The 18390-nt window shown below is 41.7% G+C and overlaps 1 protein-coding gene across 8 annotated transcripts in view; it reads right to left on the bottom strand.

The window, feature by feature from the left end:
* Positions 1–18390, bottom strand: part of ATP10D (ATPase phospholipid transporting 10D (putative)) — a 114622-nt gene that overhangs the window by 14414 nt on the left and 81818 nt on the right. For all 8 annotated transcript variants that reach the window (XM_037897840.2, XM_037897839.2, XM_037897841.2 and 5 more), the window contains 5 exons: positions 15292–15527; positions 12433–12621; positions 8681–9299; positions 7342–7448; positions 6557–6683 (listed from right to left, as the gene is read on the bottom strand). In XM_037897840.2, coding sequence (XP_037753768.1) covers positions 6557–6683; positions 7342–7448; positions 8681–9299; positions 12433–12621; positions 15292–15527 — 1278 coding nt within the window. The remainder of the gene's footprint in view (positions 1–6556; positions 6684–7341; positions 7449–8680; positions 9300–12432; positions 12622–15291; positions 15528–18390) is intronic.

An 18390-nucleotide genomic window follows, 5' to 3' on the forward strand; every position in this document is an offset into this window, starting at 1 on the left:
ATAGTACTCCAGCTGGGGCCTCACCCAGTACCAAGTACAGCAGGACAATTACCTCCCATGTCTTACATACGACACTCCTGTTAATACACCCCAGAATGATATCAGCCTTTTCACAACTGCATCACACTGTTAGCTCATATTTGATTTGTGACCTAGATCTTTTTTCTGCAGTACTACTGCCTAGCCGGTTAGTCCCCATTTTGTATTCGTGTATTTGAATCTGCTTCCAATTTATCAAGGTAGTTCTGAATTCTAATCCTGTCCTCCAGAGTGCTAGCAACCCCTCTCAGCTTGGTGTCATCCACAAATTTTATAAGCATACTCTCCACTCCATCATCCAAGTCATTAATGAAAATATTGAATGGTACTGGATCCAGGACAGACCTTTGGCAGGCCCCCACTAGCTACAACCTCCCAGGTTGCCACCAAATGATTGATACTTAGTCTGTGAGCTAAATTCCCTGTGAGCTGCGCCGGAGCCTATTTAGCTCGTCTATTGCTTCCCCTCTATCCACTAGGCCGTAACCCTGTCAAACGAGGAAATTAGGTTTGTTTGGCATTATTTGTTTTTTGATAAATCCATGATGGTGGCTATTCCTTATCACCCTATTATCCCCTTGGGGTTTACAAATTGATAGTTTAACAATTTGTTCCAGTACCTTTCCAGATATCGAAGTTAGGCTGATTAGGCCTAATTCCCTGGGTCCTTTTCATTCCCCTTTTTAAGGACAAGGTACCATGTTTGCCTTTCTCCAGTCCTCTGGGACCTCACCCATCCTCCATGAGTTCTTGAAGATAATTGCTGATGGTTCTGGGATTGCTTCAGCTACTTCCTAAAGTACCCTATGGTGAATTTCATCAGGTGCTGCCGACTTAAATACATCTAACTTACCTAAATATTCCTTAACCTGTTCTTTCCTTATCCTGTTTTGCACTCCTTCCCCCTTGTTGTGAATATTAACTGTGTTAAGTATGTGGACACAATTAACTTTTTAGTGAAGACTAAAGCAAAACTGGCATTAAACACCTCAGCCTTCTTGGTGTCTTCTGTTATTATCTCTCCTTCCCCATTAAGTTGACCTACACGTTGCTTCTGATTGCTCTCGTTCCTAATGTATTTATAGACCCTCTTTTCTCAGTGTCTCTTATGTCCCTCTCCAATCATAACTTATTTCGTGCCTTAGCCTTTCTGACTTTGTCCCCACATGCTCATGCTATTCTTTTGTACCGATCCTTAGAAATCTGTCCATGTTTCCACTCTCCGCAGGATTTTTTTTTAATTCAGGTCATTACAGAGGTCCTGATGCAGCCACATTGGCCTCGTACAAGTCTTCCTATCTATCCTTTGCATTAGAATAGTCTTCTGTTGAACCCTAAATATTAACTTTTAGAAACTGCCAGCTCTCCTAAACCACTTTTTCCCTAAGAATTTCTACCTACAGGACCTTCCTACTAGTTCTCTTAGTTTGTTAAAGCCTGATTTGTTAATTATACTGTCCCTGTTCTGACAGGTTTCAGAGTAGCAGCCGTGTTAGTCTGTATTCGCAAAAATAAAAGGAGTACTTGTGGCACCTTAGAGACTAACCAATTTATTTGAGCATAAGCTTAAGTGAGCTGTAGCTCACGAAAGCTTATGCTCAAATAAATTGGTTAGTCTCTAAGGTGCCACAAGTACTCCTTTTCTTTTTGTCCCTATTCTGTTGCTCTCACACTTTCCTTAGAACCATGAAATCTATCATTTCATGATTCCTTTCACCCAAATTGCTCTCAACTTTCAGATTCAAATCCAATTCCTCCCCGTTAGTTAGAATCAAGTCTAAAATGTCTGCCCCCCCGGTTACTTCTTCCACCTTCTGAAACAAAAAATTGTCCCCAACACATTCCAAGAACTTATTGGACATTTTGTATTTTGCCTTATTATTTTATTATTTTTCCTGCAGATGTCTGGGTAGCTGAAGTTCTCCATTAATACCAGGTCTTGTGTTTTGGTTATTTCTGTTGCTTGTTCCAGAAATAGCTCATTTCACCACCTCCTCCTGATTTGGTGGTCTATAGTAGACCCTTACTGTGACATCACTCTGGTTTCTTTCCCCCTTTTATGTTCACCTAGAGGCTTTCAACTCTTCTGGAGCTCAGAACAAGTATATACATTCTTAATGTACAATGAAACATCTTCTCCCCTTTTTCCCTTCTTGTTCTTCCTGAACAAACTATACCCCCATACCAATATTCTAAGCCTGTGTAATTCCAATTAAGTCATAATCTAGTTTAGGTACTAATACTTCCAGTTCCTTCCCCAAACTACGTGTATTTGTGTATAGACATCTAAGGTGTTGAACAGATTCTCCCGCTTTTTCCTCTTGTTGCTCCTCTGAACTTATTTTCCATTCTCTCTCCCTGCAACTTTCAGCCCTCTGTCCATTGATAAGCCTTGCAGGACTGAGAACTTTCATGTGGCATTTTAGCACAATATGGCCAGAATTCAGGTTGAAAGATTGTCTGGGATTTTAGCACAATGCTACTGTCTAACACTCAGTCTTAACAACAGACAGAACCGTGTCAGGGGACAACTCATAAGGCAGTTGTCCTTCCAATTCAGCTGCAACATGGTTCTGTCCTGTAGTGAAGTTGATGTGCTAACGGTGTATCTGAACAGCTCTGAAACACACTCATACCTCTGCATTAGCATGGCTCAGGGACATGTTTTATGTCCTGTCCCACTACAAAATAGAACTGTGTTGTAACTTGCAGACATGGTTTGACTTGCAGGATATCTGGGGCATAAGAGATTCCCGCAATGGGAAGTAAGCTGTAAAACTAAGCAAAAACTCCCCCACATGCCAGAGGACAGCGGCTGGTTGGGCAGAACCATAACTTACTGGCTTTCACTCCGCAATGACAGACCAAACCCATCTGTGACTGGATGGTTGAAAGAAACAAAGAAAAAGCATTCACTGTAGGGACTTGTCCTTCCTTCCTAGTGCCCAGTTCTGATAGACAATGAGCTGCAGCGCAACGGAGGACTGAGATAGGGTAATGGGGACATGGGCCCATGGGCTCCAGCTGGGTCACAGTCTTTAGTCCACCCCTTCTGGTGTCACAGTTGTTCCAAATAACAGTCCAAAAATGTCTTAACTCAAAAACAGAACCTTCAGCCCTCTCTGGGGCTATTCCTCAGCCTCTTTCTTGTTTGACCAGGGTCTTTCCCAGGCCTCCCTGCTTGGAGAGCTCTCCCTCCTTATTGACTCAGGGCCCCGCAGGAATCTTCTTGCTCCCTGGAGTCTTTATAGATCAGAGGTTCCCAAACTGTGGGGTGCACCCCCCTACGGGGCACAGAGGAACGTTCAGGGGGGCACAGTTGAGGCCTGGGCCAGCCCCCATGGGGGGCGGGGAAGGAGCCCCACCCAGCTCTGCTCCTAGCCACCAGCCCCCCCTGCACCCACCCCCAGCTATGGCCCCTTGGCCCCACTACCCGTCTGCATCCTCCCCCTGCATAGCCACAGACCCAGCTCTTGACTCCCATACCCACCTCCAGTTGTGGCACCAGCCTTGGTCCCCCTAACCCTGTCTGCATCCCTCCCAGCCCCCCATAGCCGTGGCCCTGCTTCCGTCCCTGTGTACAGGAGTAAGGGGGGGGGGCACAACACTGAAAAGTTTAGGGACCACTGCTATAGATAACAGAGGCAGTTTCCAGAGCTTCCCCCCTTTCACTGCCACTTCCTGCTCTGAGCTTCCTAGCTTTATAGGAACATCCCTCCATCTCCTTCCGCAGCTGGCCTCTCTCACTACTTAAGCCTGGCTCCTTTTACACAGGAATCACCTCATTCCTCTCAGGTGGGCCCATTCTGTAATCACATTGGCTTAGCCCCTTCTCCAGCCCAGAGGGCCAGCCACCCTGTTACACTGCCGCAGCGGGACACTACACTGCTAAAAATAGCAGTGTAGCCAGGGAAACACTGCTTGGGCTGTAGAGAGCTGTCATGGGTATATACTCACAGGTTCAGCAGTGACTTTACTCACCTCAGCAGTGCCTCACTGTCCACACTGCTCTTTTATACCCATGCCAGGGGGCGTGTGGCCAAAAAGCATGGTGCAGTGTAAATGTACCTTAAGGATGGACCTGCTGTCGTTTCCCAGCACTGGTTCCCTCACTCTTAATCTGAGTTACTGCTGCAGCTACACCATGTGGTATTATTTAAGAAAGCAAGGGGAAGAACAGAGAGGCGGAAAGAAAAGCACTTACCTCCCACCTAGCACTGCAGGGCAGACTGTGTCACCTACCCTCTTGCCTAGGCTGGGGGAAGTGCTGAGCTGCCCTGTCAAGGGGAGCTCCAGAAGGGACTGTACCTCAAGGAGCATAATGCTTCTGCCAGCTCCACAACTGCACAGGGGGAGCTCTTACATTGCTTCAAGAGCGCCTACTCCCTGCTATGCAGCCAGCTTTGCAGATGAGCGCTATGGCCCTGTGTGACGGTCTGTACCCCTATGCTCACCACTTTCATAGAATAATGATAAATTGTGTACAAAATATGCTTTGTGAACTACCACTTGGAAACTCATGATTTGCTGATCATCACTGTCCTGGTAAAATATGTGTAGCAACATTGTATGTAAAGTTATGGGATTCTACTGTGTGATATTGCTGGGACATGTTCCAACATGTTCAGGAGGGCAGTCACAAACCAGTTTTCCAGAGACAAAAGGCCAGTCAACGCCTCAGTCAAGGGTCAATTAGATCAAACGGACCATCCCCTGATTAAATGGCCATCCTTCAGCAGGAGAGAGGGTGAGCAAAAATCTACATCTTGAACAAAGAAACAGCTTGAGGTTCCTGTCCACACAGACTTTCTGTCTCCTGCACCTCAGCTGAAGATGATTATTGTGCAAGAGAAGAGAGCAAAAGCCCCAAATCATCTCTCCCTTGCTCTCTACACATGGCATCATCATCATGGCATCATCAACACCTAAGAAAGAAAGGAAGCAGCACTGGGCCGAGGGGGAGAGATCTTGACTGAAAGAGGCTCAGCCAGTAAGACTGCTGGAACGTGTGGTGAGAGAGACCTTTGCTTTGTCTTCACTTAGCTTCAGTTAGGTGTTAGTTGCATTTTACCTTTTATTTCCTTGTTGCCAGTTCTGACTTGTATGCCTCATTCCTTGTAGTCACTTAAAAAAATCTCTCTGTGTAGTTAATAAATTTGTTTTATCTACACCAGTGTGTTTGGACTGAAGTGTTTGGGAAGCGCCATTTGAGATAACAAGATTTGTGCATATAAATGTTCTATTAATAAAATGATAGACTTTATATGAGATTGTGTTGTCCAGGACAGGGGTGGACAGTACAAAATGTAAATTCTGGGACTGGGAGTTTGCCCGTGTTGCCCTGCAGTGTAATTCATGAGTGGCTGGCTATAGCACTCATGCAGTATAATTGGGAGTGATTTACATGCTGGAGGCTGTGTGTGAGCAGACCAGGAGTGGTTGCTCTCACAGTAAAGCACTATAAAAGGCACCCCAGGCTGGAAAATTGAGGGGACACAGCTGTCCATTAGTCCAGTTTGTACCTTAGGTAATGTCACACCCTCACTCCTCCCAACCCTTCCCTGACACCCAGGAGAGCTAGGAGGGAGCATTCCCTTTGTTTTGTCTAGTACCAAGTGTTTTGTGCCTGTCCCATGCAGGGGACACAAGGGATTATGGGGAGAAGGCTCCCTGCACCCTCATCACCGCTGCACAATCTGATCCTTACTTTACAAGCAGCAAAGCAACTACAACTTGGAAAAATATAAAAAGTCACACAGCACATAGGTGGACACTACTACCTTCCTTACATGGAAGTAGCATGTCATTAAAAAAGAAGTCAACAGAAAAAGTCTCTCTCCTGCTTCTAGCAAGGGCTGTTTTTCCCCCGTGGCCACAATCTAGTCTTTGACCGTTTTTCAAAGGTCACCTCATGAGCAGTTGTCCACAGCCATTACCCCAGGACACAAACCGATTGCCATCCTGCAGGCATGAGGAGGCCTGTCCCACCTTCCCCGCTCAGTCTGGCTGCATCTACACTGAAGATTTTCTCCAGTTCTTTCATAGCTAAAGTGAACTAGCCCAGAAGGAGCGTTAGTGTAGACCTGTGGCTGACGTTTTGCCACCAAATGATTTAGGAACACTAACTGCACCATTGCTGCTGCTACACCAGTAACGCACTAGCATGAGTCTGACATGCTACAATCTCCTAATAGGCTTGTAATATCTCTGGCAATGCCCAGATGCTCTGGTGTACGCAAAGCTTGAGAGACTTCGTCTGGGCTTCATTCAAAACCCATTACGGACACTGGAAAGACTCCAGCTGTCTTCAATGGGATTTGTATCAGACCCTGTATTTGCAAACTTACAAGAGAGACTTATGGAAATTTAATAACAAGCCATAAATCCTAAGTCTCCAGAAAGCCACTTTAAAAACAAATTCAGTTTCGTATAGTGCCTTGCAAAATGAATCCATTTATACAAGCAGATTTGAAGTGAAATAAAGGATTTCCAGCAAGTGATAGTGTTTTCTACCTACCAAGAAGTGTTAACTTATTCTCAAGCTTCATGGCAGATTCAAGCAGCAGCTCTTCCTTATTGTCAATACTGGTTTCTGCTAAAAAATGACTATTTAACCATTCAGCATATTCTGCATCACTCATCACCTGTGGAGGAAGAGGGGGAAAAAACACAGAGATAAAAGCCTCAGCTCTACTCAGTGCTTGAGCTACACAACCTCTGAGGTTTTGCTTTGCAGAGAGGTTTGGGACATTTCTTCCCCTTTCATTACTGCTGAGCTATACTTTGAATTTCTGGGCAGCTCAAAATCCAAAATGAAACTCAGCTGAAATGTCAAAATGACATTTTGCATTCAAACCACACAGCACTGTCAACTGTACATGGTCTGAAAGTGAAGCCACAAAACTGGCCCAAGTTCACTGGGGTTTGTAACAAACCCCCAAACTGAGCAAGCCTCTCATATTTTGTGAGCATTTCCCTAACCCTACTCACCTCCCACATGTCTTACTCAGAAAACCGGGTTAACTATTTGTTAATCACAATTTTATGGATAAAGTTGTAGACATTAAGCCATCTGACATCCTCCACTGCCACCAGCTATGACTGTTAAAAGTGAAGTTATGCAGTAGCACAGGTCAATTTACTAATCTCTCTTCAAATCACACTAAATTAAAAATAAAAGTCTAGTGCCGATATGCAATCATTTGTTTAGAAGTAGTGATGTATGTCTCACAGCTATAGCACTCCACATTCCAGAGAAAGTATGTCATTTCATGCACTACCATAAATCTCTTCACAAGTTACCTTTTTAGCTATACACAATGTGCGCAGTCCTCTTCTGGCATAATCATCTAAGTGTTTCTGAGTTTTTTCCTTAATTTTCTTTTGTTCCATTTCTGATTTGTCATCATCTGAAATTAAAAAAAAAAAAGGGGGGGGGGGAGAGGGAAGAGTAAAATATGCATTGTTGGTGTTTACTTACTGACAGACTTTCAAAAAAGAGCAGGTCTAAAAATAAAAGTAAAACAAGTATTATTTTAACTTTTAAACAGATCTTTATATTTGCAAATCATATTCAGGTCACATGTTGGTGACCATACCAGAATGTCTTGCTCTGTCCATGGGTTAGCTGGGAGAGGATTAAAAGGACACTCTTTGGGTCATATTAGACCAAAAATCAAAGGGTGGGATTTGCAAAAGTACTCTGTATTGGGCTAACTGTTCTCCCACTTAAATCAATGGTAAAACTCCCTTTGATTTCAATGGGAGAAGAGTCAGGGCAACACTGAGCACTTTTAGAAAATGCCCACCCTGAGTTTTCCCAAATCTAAAAAATATCAAACATTTTTCCTTGATTAAAAATAAAAATGATGATAACAAGAATAATAAACTGAGATATTTACCACTGATCCATATAGTTAAGAAGACCTGGTTTCTTGCCCTCAATGACCTTCAATAAAAAGCAGTTGGTGTTTTCCATTCCAAGTAAATCAATCATTACAGTGCAACAGCAAACAAGGAATTGTACTACAGAAGTCAGTGTTTCCTGTTGCCGAGTTCAAAAGTGTTTGCCACATAAATAAACAGGCACAAGTAAAAGGTGCCACAGAACTCTACAGACACAGGTTAGAGATCATACATCAGGTGACAACATCTAATATTAGAAGTTCTTAGAACTCAGAACGGTTGACATAAATAAAGACTGGACACTGTCTAACTCCAATAGAGTGTATTTCATACTTTCATTAATAAGATGTGTTACTATCATAATGGGGGGGTCTGAATTCAGCACAATACTTGAGCAGGTGCTTTGCTTTAAGCACAGGAATAGTCCCATTCTCTTCAATGGGTATACATATGTGCTTAAAGTTCAGCAGCGTCTATGTATTTTGCTGAATTGAGGTCTTGAACCCCAATTTTCTCACTTTCTTGGGTGTCTGTAGAACACCTGTCACAGTGGTACCTCAGGAATGAACAACTAAATATTTCTGTGGGAGCACAGGAATCAGGGAACTGTTGACTGAGGTAGGTCTGTGTAGTTATTTACCTTCTTTTACGTATCACTCCAAAAAAATGTTAATCAATTAATTACTCTTGAGAGATACAAAGGTGAAACCAAGAGCTGACAAAGTTCTGTATGTACCTGCAGGTCCAGTCCACAACAAATCCATAATGACCGAGTCTGCACCTTTCGTGTACACCACCACTTTGTTGGAGAGCGGATGTCTAACTACTACTGACATTCTTTTTCGTACTGAGTCAAAAGGCAATATGTGCAAAAGCTGAAATGTCAAAGATCCCAAAGCAGCCAGGTCCACAGTAACTTGATCAGGAGTCCTAGACTGTAAAGTGCATTTGTAAGCCTTGGCAGCATGAACTAGTGCAGCTTCATCAGGGCTCTCAGCCTCATAACACAGCTTAGATATAGATCGTTCAAGAGATGATCCAGCATCACAGTGCTCACTGCCTGCAGCTACGTCCACTCTATCTAGTGGTCCAAGTGGAGGTACTTTGGTGCATTGTAGGCTATCAGTAGCCTGAGGGTCATTAGCCGTTTGGGCCACCCCTTCTATAGCAGGAGAAGCCAGCTTCACTCTGAAAATAGATAGTTTGCTCACAAAAGTACTAGGGCTCTCGGATGATGACTCCTTTGCACTTGGAACTGGTGATGAACTCAGCCTTCGGACTGACAACCTCTGGAACATCTGTTTGATTTCCTCAAGGGATTTAATAGGCATTCTACCTAGCGAAGATAGTCTCATCTGCAACAGAATTAAAAAATCAGCAAACACATTTATAAGTGTGCTGAAACAATTTCATTTAGTAATAGAGGTATTTTATTTCAGCAAGGATATTATTCTTAATATATCGCTTATTTCAACTTCAATGTAGATTTTTTTGGACTTAAATTATATTTTATATATATTACTGTATCATTCTATTAAATAAATTCAGCCAAACCCATAGGTAATTAGATTCCAAACACATCAACTGTAAACACACTTCAGATTTGTAAAATTACACTCATTCCATGTCTAGTTAATGACTGTGGTCCATTTCTAGAATTTGGGCCAATAATGAAACAAATAGCATGACTTACTTTCTAACTTTTTTTAATTTCACAGAAAATGGACTTAAAGTTTTATTCTGCTTATTCTGAATCAGTCAGATGAGTGCAAGGATTAAACCTGCCCCACAAAAAAGTGACAATCACCTAAAAATAACTTTTAGAAATAAAATCCTTTAGAAGCGCTTTTCTTATTATTTGGACTTACATAGAAAATATTAATACAAAATGCTCGGTTTAGTCTATTGGACACTGATAAGAACAGTACTACAGTTAATAGCTTACAATCTACTGCAAACAGCTAATGTCTTGTGGTTATAAAGCACCCTGAAGAATTAAAAACTCTAAAAGAGCTATGGAATGTATTTTACTATTTAAAATTTTTATAGCGTATTTTCCATGTGTGAATTAGGTTAGGGTGATTGGAAAGGAGTTTTTTGTATTATTGCTTAGGGGAAATAAGCTATTTTTTCCCATCAACAATTTTTTGAATGCAGCAGAAAAGCCAAATTCACAAATATGACACTCTAAAGATCTGCACCCTATTGTAAGTTTGAAACCCTGCCATTTAGCAGGAGGCACAAGTTTTCAATTAAGTGTCATTTGCTTATAGTCATCACATGCTTTTTGAGGGAAGTTCAACCCTAGCCTTTTCTAAAATAAGGCTACTCAGAGGATAAATTCAATTTAATTTTTTTAAAAAAAAACGAGTTCCAGTTACAAACATAAAGTGATACTTTATTACTGCAAAGAGGAAGATCACTACCCACAAAATAGCTGTTGTGCCTTAGCAATGCGTCCCAGCTGCTAGGTATGTTTTAGTTATTACTATTATTACAGTACAAAACGGAACAGCAGGCTCTCCTTAGCTTTGTAGTAATGCCAGGAGGCAGTTACGGTTTGCTATACACCACATTTTTCATACTGGATGGGGCATTAAAATCAGACATCTTATTGGTGAATAGAACACAGTAAAAATGGCAAATCCAACTTAATTTTAGAGTCCCTCTCGTAAAAAGTAAGTAGGGCTGTCAAGCAATTAAACAAATTAATCACACAATTAAACAATAATGGAATACCATTTATTTAAATATTTTTGGATGTTTTCTACATTTTCAAATATATTGATTTCAATTACAGCACAGAACACAAAGTGTACAGTGCCCACTTTATATTTATTTTTATTACAAATATTTGTGCTGTAGAAAATAAAATAAATAGTATTTTTCAATTCATCCCGTACAAGTACTGTAGTGCAATCTCTTTACCATGAAAGTGCAACTTACAGATGTAGATTTTCTTTGTTACGTAACTGCATTCCAAAACAAAACAATGTAAAACTTGAGAGCCTACAAGTCCATTCAGTCCTACTTCTTGGTCAGTCAGTCACTCAGACACACAAGTTTGTTTACATTTGCAGGAGATAATGTGGCCTGCTTCTTGTTTACAATGTCACCTGAAAGTGAGAACAGACATTCGCATGGCACTGTTGTAGCCGGTGTCGCAAGATATTTACGTGCCAGATGCGCTAAAGATTCCTATGTCCCTTCAAGCTTCAACCCGCATTCCAGAGGATGTATCCATACTGATGACGGGTTCTCCTCGGCAACAATCCAAAGCAGTGCAGACAGACACATGTTCACTTCCATCATCTGAGTCAGATGCCACCAGCAGAAAGCTGATTTTCTTTTTTAGTGGTTTGGATTCTGTAGTTTCCTCATCAGTGTTGTTCTTTTAAGACTTCTGACAGCATGTTCCACACCTTGTCCCTTTCAGATTTTGGAAGGCACTTCAGATTCTTAAACCTTGGGTCGAGTGCTGTAGCTATCTTTAGAAGTCTCACATTGGTACCTTCTTTGCGTTTTGTCAAATCTGTAGTGAAAGTGTTCTTAAAATGAACAACATGAGCATCATCAGCATGGAAGCATGTCCTCTGGAATAGTGGCTGACGCATGAAGGGGCATACGAATGTTTAGCATATCTGGCACGTAAATACCTTGCAATGCCAGCTACAAAAGTGCCATGTGAATGCTTTTTCTCACTTTCTGGTGACATCGTAAACAAGAAGAGGGCAACATTATCTCCCGTAAATGTAAACAAACTTGTTTGTCTTAGCGACTGGCTGAACAAGAAGTAGGGTTGAGTGGACTTGTAGGCTCTAAAGTTTTACATTGTTTTGTTTTTGAGTGCAGTTATGTAACCAAAAAAAAAAAATAAAAAAAATCTACATTTGTAAATTGCACTTTCATGATAAAGAGATTGCACTACAGTACTTGTATGAGGTGAACTGAAAAATACTATTTCTTTTGTTTATCATTTTTACAGTGCAAATATTTGTAATAAAAATAATAATATAAAATGAGCACTGTGCACTTTGTATTGTGTGTTGTAATTTAAATCAATATATTTGAAAATGTAGAAAAACATCCAAAAATATTTAATACATTTCAATTGGTATTCTATTATTTAACAGTCCGATTAAAACTGTGATTTATTGCGATTAATTTTCTTAATTGCGACTAATTTTTTTGAGTTAATTAATTGACACCCGTAGTATAAAGTATTCAAGGCAAGCCTCACTTCACTGGAAACTTTTGCTAGCTGTATATTATGCATTAACTTATTGGACTGTTCAGTTTCAACTGTACAATCATTCTTTTCCTTCAAGCAAACACAGCAAACCAATGGAGGGGGAAATGACTACTTTTAAATGGCAGTGCCTTTTTTTCTCCCCATGCAAACAAGACTATAGGGAACACATGAAAAGTTATAATATGCTGCAGCAGCCAGAAGCGTGACTACTTGAGTAGCAGATTTTTCTTCCTTACCTTTTGACGTGGTTGGTTAGGAGCTGAAACTACCACAGTATTACAAATTGCCAGAGCAAGAAAGAAGTCAGTGATGTATACTGTCTCCAAGGATGGCTCTCTGTCAGTTTCTTCTGATTGTGCATATGAATGACAGGTAATTTGACTAAATTTCTCCATGAGCTTTGCGTCTGGAACAACATCAGTTTCCTGTTGATCAAATAAAATAGATATCCTTTTACCATATAGTTCCAAAAGGCCTGATGTGGTTTCTGGCACAAGACAGTTTCAGTGTTGCAAGACTTTACAATGAATAGAGTACTCTTAGAAGTGCATATAAATAGAATAATCACTCCCCAAACTCCTCCTGCAGCTGCTGCAGGGAAGTTAATCTAAAACTGAAAAAGTAAAACCTACTACAGTTTATAACATGGAGGGATTAGAGAAGTTTGGGCAATGTCCTCCTGCTAACAAAGGCTCCGTCCTGCTAGATGCGGAGCACTTCCGGGGGAGAGGAGAGCACCCTGATATATGCAGCATGTCACAGGTGTTGTCAGCACTTTGTAGGAGCAGGTCCTTAAACACTGGTAGTTTTCAGTGCATGATAATTCATAGGACCATAGGAACTGACATACTGGATCAGACACAGTCCATCTAGACCAGTATCCCGTCTCCAACAATGGCTGGCACCAGATGCTTCTGAGGAAGATTTAAGAACCTATTCAATAGGCAGACTATAATGTTCCCCCCCCACCTCCCCCCGGAAGTCTTATCCTAATCCCTTGTGTATTCTAATATTTTGTTGTCTTTTTTTTAACCACAGCAGCACATTGAGTAGAGATCTTTATGAAGTTGGCCACTGACACCCAGGTCTTTTTCCTGCATGAGCATTAATTTTGAACCCTAAACACAGATTTCCACTTCCCCACCATCCTAATTTCATGAGGGTAAACCTTTAAATTGTTCCCCCATCCCTTTGCATACCAGAATTCTTTTGCTACCAGCCCTCCTCCTGAATCTGCAGAGAAAAGGGGTAGGATATGCCGCATTCGGAACTTGGATATTTCTCACAGGGGATGATCTTCACCCCAATTCAGAGGGGCCAGCGCCAGGCAAAGTGCCACTTATGCACTCCAGGATGTAAGTGGGACTTGAATGTGCCTTGACCTTGTGCTAGCCTTCTGTACAGGGTGAATTTCATATCTACATAGACAGAATGCAGTCTTCACAAGCATTAGCTCATGAGTAAGGATATGATTGAGTCACAGAGGTCACAGAAGTCACGGATTCCGGAACTTTACTGGACCTCCATGACTTCTTCAGCTTCAGCTGTCAGTGGGGGCCGTGCGTCCCTGCCCTGTGGCTTCCAGCGGGGGCTGCAGCCAGGACTGCGTGCCCCTGCCCCGCAGCTTCCCAGGGCCATCACCACCCCTCCCCCGGTGGCTGGAGCTGGGACTGTGTACCCCTGCCCTGCAGCCAGCACCGGAGCCGGGTCTGTGAGCCCGCCCTGTGGCTGTGGGGCTCAGCCTGTTCGCGCCCCCCACCCCCCGATCCCCAGGACTCCAGTTGTCATTTCTCCCCCGTACCTAGCTCTGCCCCCCAGTTATTTTTAGTAAAGTCACAGACAGGTCATGGGCTCACTGGAGATGTTGTTTGCTGCCCGTGACCTGTCCGTGACTTTTATTAAAAATAACAGCGACAAAATCTTAGCCTTACTCATGAGCACTTCAGCAGAAATTAAATAAAACTGAGCCACCACCTATTTAATGTTACTTTAAGTCTCATTTATAAAGGACATACATGGTGCGGGCAGCATTTTTGCTCCCAAAACTTGGTGCATTAGGCTGGAAAACTGCTTACCCACACCTATAAGGTTTAAAAACCCTCTCAAAGCAACACGGCAAATGCTGATTACATTTGATTTATTCATTTCAGCTGGTGCGCTTTTGGAATTATGCCAGCAAGATTCAATGCAGACACGCTGGTGATCTGAATTATTTAGTAGCACTTGCATTATCTAATACAAACATTAAAAACACTTTTAAGTGTTTTTATGCACTGCCATGCATAACACACTGTGCGTATCAAATATATGTCATCAAACAAACAATTGCTTCATAGGCAAGCCCTTTGAGCTAGCTATCTTAGGTATTTATCTAGCACCCATCACTGTAGCATCTGAGCTATTCTCAATTTATCCAAGGGGTTTTCAAACTTTTTGTATAGGTGACCCCTTTTCACACAGCAAACCTTTGAGTGTGACCCCCACTTACAAATTAAAAACGGGGGTGGGAGTAATTTAATTTAATGGGGGTTCAGGGCTGTCAGCCCCATGGAACGGACAGCTTGCGACCCCCATGTAACCACCTTGTGATGCCGTGAAGGGTCACAACCCCCAGTTTGAGAACCCCTGTTTATCCTCACACCACCCCAGTGAGGTACAGAAGTGCTATTAGCCCCATTTTACAGGTAGGGAACCGAGGCACAGAGAAGCTACGCAACTTGTCCAAAGTCATACTGGCAGTCTGTGGAAGAACAGAAAATTGAATCTGTTACCCTAACCATTGGACTATCCTTCTCCTCTAGCTTTATGTGAACAGTTTAGAAAGGGATGACCATGAACGAACACCTCATGCTCCCAATTCAATTCTGGCCTCGCTTTAAAAGCTGCAAATCCACATTTTATTTTTGCCATCATTTAAAAACATATCAATTACAAATTACAGCTGTGGGGAGGCACTTTTTAAGTTCTTTTTGAAGGAAAACAGAAAGGATTTCAGATAAGACAAAATGATCTATTCAATTTTAAAGAAAAAGAATCAGATGTCTTCATGAGTTACTTCAGATATTTAAGATCAAAAGACATCAAGTTATACTTACAATGGGGCTGCTGAAAGCTACATGTCTTGAGTGTGGAATGTTACTGACTCCATCTTTCTCTCCTAAGGCAGAACAGCTACCAGCCAGCTGATTTAAAGACTTGGAGTTCAAAGGCCGACCCACTATCCTGCAGCTGTGCACCTTCTGCTTTGGCATGCGGCTCAACGAACCACACAGAGCATCTGTTAAATCTTCATCGTCTGAATCAGCCTCTTGATAGGATTCCAGCCTCTTGGCTAATGAGAGGGGGAAATCACATTTCAGCCACCAAGAAGAATCCCACATTTGTCCAATATTACAAGCTCAAATCATCAGGTGGAAGCCTGACATATGAACTTTAAAACATGGAATTGTGTACATGTGTGTAAAAATGGATTACATATATTTTAATCAAAAGCAAAACAAAACAGCCAACACACTGATCACATGGACACTGGTTTGGCAGCACAAGTATCACTTTTAATAAGGGCTCTGTGAATCCTGCCTGAAGTTTATCTGTTTGAGAAAAGAACTTTTTTGATTTATCAATTTTTACAACTGAAAAGCTGGTCTCATCAGTACAATAACCGGTCAGTAAAACCTGAATCATGCGTGTCATGTGTGGGGGAGGTCTTGTTCCCACCCTCAGGCATAAATAAAATCCTCCCCTTCCCCCAGTTTAGGAGACCATAGTCCCTATTTGCCGAATTTGGCATTTTGATGATTCCAAACTCCTCCCAGGGGGCACCACTGATCATGGAGACAACCTGGAAAGGACGGTTCAGGCTATTATCTCCTTTGCCTCAATACGAATAGAGAAAAAAATATTTTTTTAAAATAAGAGCTCACATATCATAGAGCGGCTCTAAGTTAAAAATTCAAACTCTGAACAACAATAGCCTCTATTAGGGAAACAGCCAAACCAGGGAAGGAGACAGCCTAGGTGACGGATGATGGCAAAATACTGGAGGAAAGGATTCAGGCTGCAGGAACCTAGGGAACTGGGGAAGCGGTAAAGATAAAGGTATGAGGAAGGAACTGAGTAATATTCAAAATGGCTGCCCTCATGTTGTATGTATTCCAGAAATTAATCTGAATCATGTGAAGGTGGTCTGCAGTCTACAGGCGGTCAGACTAGATGATAACGATGGTCCCTTCTGATCTTAAAGTCTATGAGACTACGAGACACACAACTCGTTCACTTGAAAGCTGAGACAGTTTTTTCAAGAAGATTGTCTGTGTTACATGCCCTTCCACTGACACTCTTCCTTACGCAACTACAGTGCAAAGAAATCTCTAGTAAAAGACATGTCTACTAGTCATAGTTTTCATCCACCAAAAATGTTTGTTTTCATAATCTGATATTTTCTGCAACAGGAACAAATAACAGTTTTGTGAAGATGTCACATGGTTTATAAAATAAAATGTGGTAACTGAAGGGAAGTATGGCTGAAATCAGTGACCTTACAAATGCGCTACTCCAGTAGGGTCTTGTATTAGGGCCTCATTACCTCCAGTGCAAAGTTCTGGTACCTGCTATCATGGCTGCTCCAACTATGAAATACAGAAGACTTCAGGTGAAGTCCCTCACCTCCTGCACCACATATAACATCATCAAAGCACGTGCTAGTGATATTGATACAGAGAGCAGTAGTACTGACATGGAGGACACTGAGACTACTTAGCACATTACAAGATCATTATGGTAAGAGCATTATAAGGCAACACAGCCACTGCGATCAACACAATTATGTGCTTCTCGACTCTTGCATCCTGGGCAATGTGAGTGTATGTATATTAATAAGCACAAATGTATACACATAGATTAAGTGGCATATACCCAGCGATTCCACTGGGTTTCTGCAATGCAACTCCTATTGTCTAAAACAGGAGATATGTGAATAAAAATCCTGTGCAATGTTCTAAAAAGCTGCATCTACAAAATTAACCAATTTGTGGGTCCCCTCCAAATCCTTTAAACAAATAAATAAATAATGAAAACAAACTGTCCCTAGGATTCTTCATGCTGTATTTACACTGTTTTTGTATTCAAATGTCACCATCGATAAATATATGACCCACCCCCAGCCAACAGGGCACAACATCAAACAACTGGAACTATAGCGAACATTATGGTATTTTATTAAGGTGATACTAACAGACCAGCACACACACAGAAAACGACTAGTGGATGTACAGCAACTAGCACAAGAGGGCTCTGATCCTTGACAGGCAGCCTCTAGGTGCTATTGCCGTACAAATAACTTCTGATATGTACTATACAGTCATCAGTTTATTTCTTCTTAAAACTTTTTATTATTTCTTTAGCTTTTCAGTATACTTCCTCTATTTACATTTTTTTATTGTTTTAATGAGGGTTTAAAAATTGGAAGCTGATGGAAGTTTTCTTCATATTTTTAATATCTGTTACTGTCCCCACTTTCTTCTAAATTTGTGCATATGTGAAATGTGAGGGAATCACCAGTATTATTGTATCTGCTCCATACACTACTCAAAAATTTATGCAGAAATTATTTTTTAAAACTGGTTTCTAATCAAGTGTGTTTCCATAACATTGAGAAACTGATCAATCTCTTTCAATGTGACCACTAGGTGGTGTATCTAGTTTGCATAACGAACTGTTGCATCAATGACAGGTTTCAGAGTAGCAGCTGTGTTAGTCTGTATTCGCAAAAAGAAAAGGAGTACTTGTGGCACCTTAGAGACTAACCAATTTATTTGAGCATAAGCTTTCGTGAGCTACAGCTCACTTCACTGGATGCATTCAGTGGAAAATACAGTGGGGAGATTTATATACACAGAGAACATGAAACAATGGGCGTTACCATACACACTGTAACCAGAGTGATCACAGGTGAGCTATTACCAGCAGAAGAGCGGGGGGGGAAGAGGGGGAGACCTTTTGTAGTGATAATCAAGGTGGGCCATTTCCAGCAGTTGACAAGAACGTCTGAGGAACAGTGGGGGGGGATAAACATGGGGAAATAGTTTTACTTTGTGTAATGACCCATCCACTCCCAGTCTCTATTCAAGCCTAAATTAATTGTATCCAGTTTGCAAATTAATTCCAATTCAGCAGTCTCTCGTTGGAGTCTGTTT

Source organism: Chelonia mydas, chromosome 4 (assembly GCF_015237465.2).
Source record: "Chelonia mydas isolate rCheMyd1 chromosome 4, rCheMyd1.pri.v2, whole genome shotgun sequence".
NCBI lineage: Eukaryota > Metazoa > Chordata > Testudines > Cheloniidae > Chelonia > Chelonia mydas.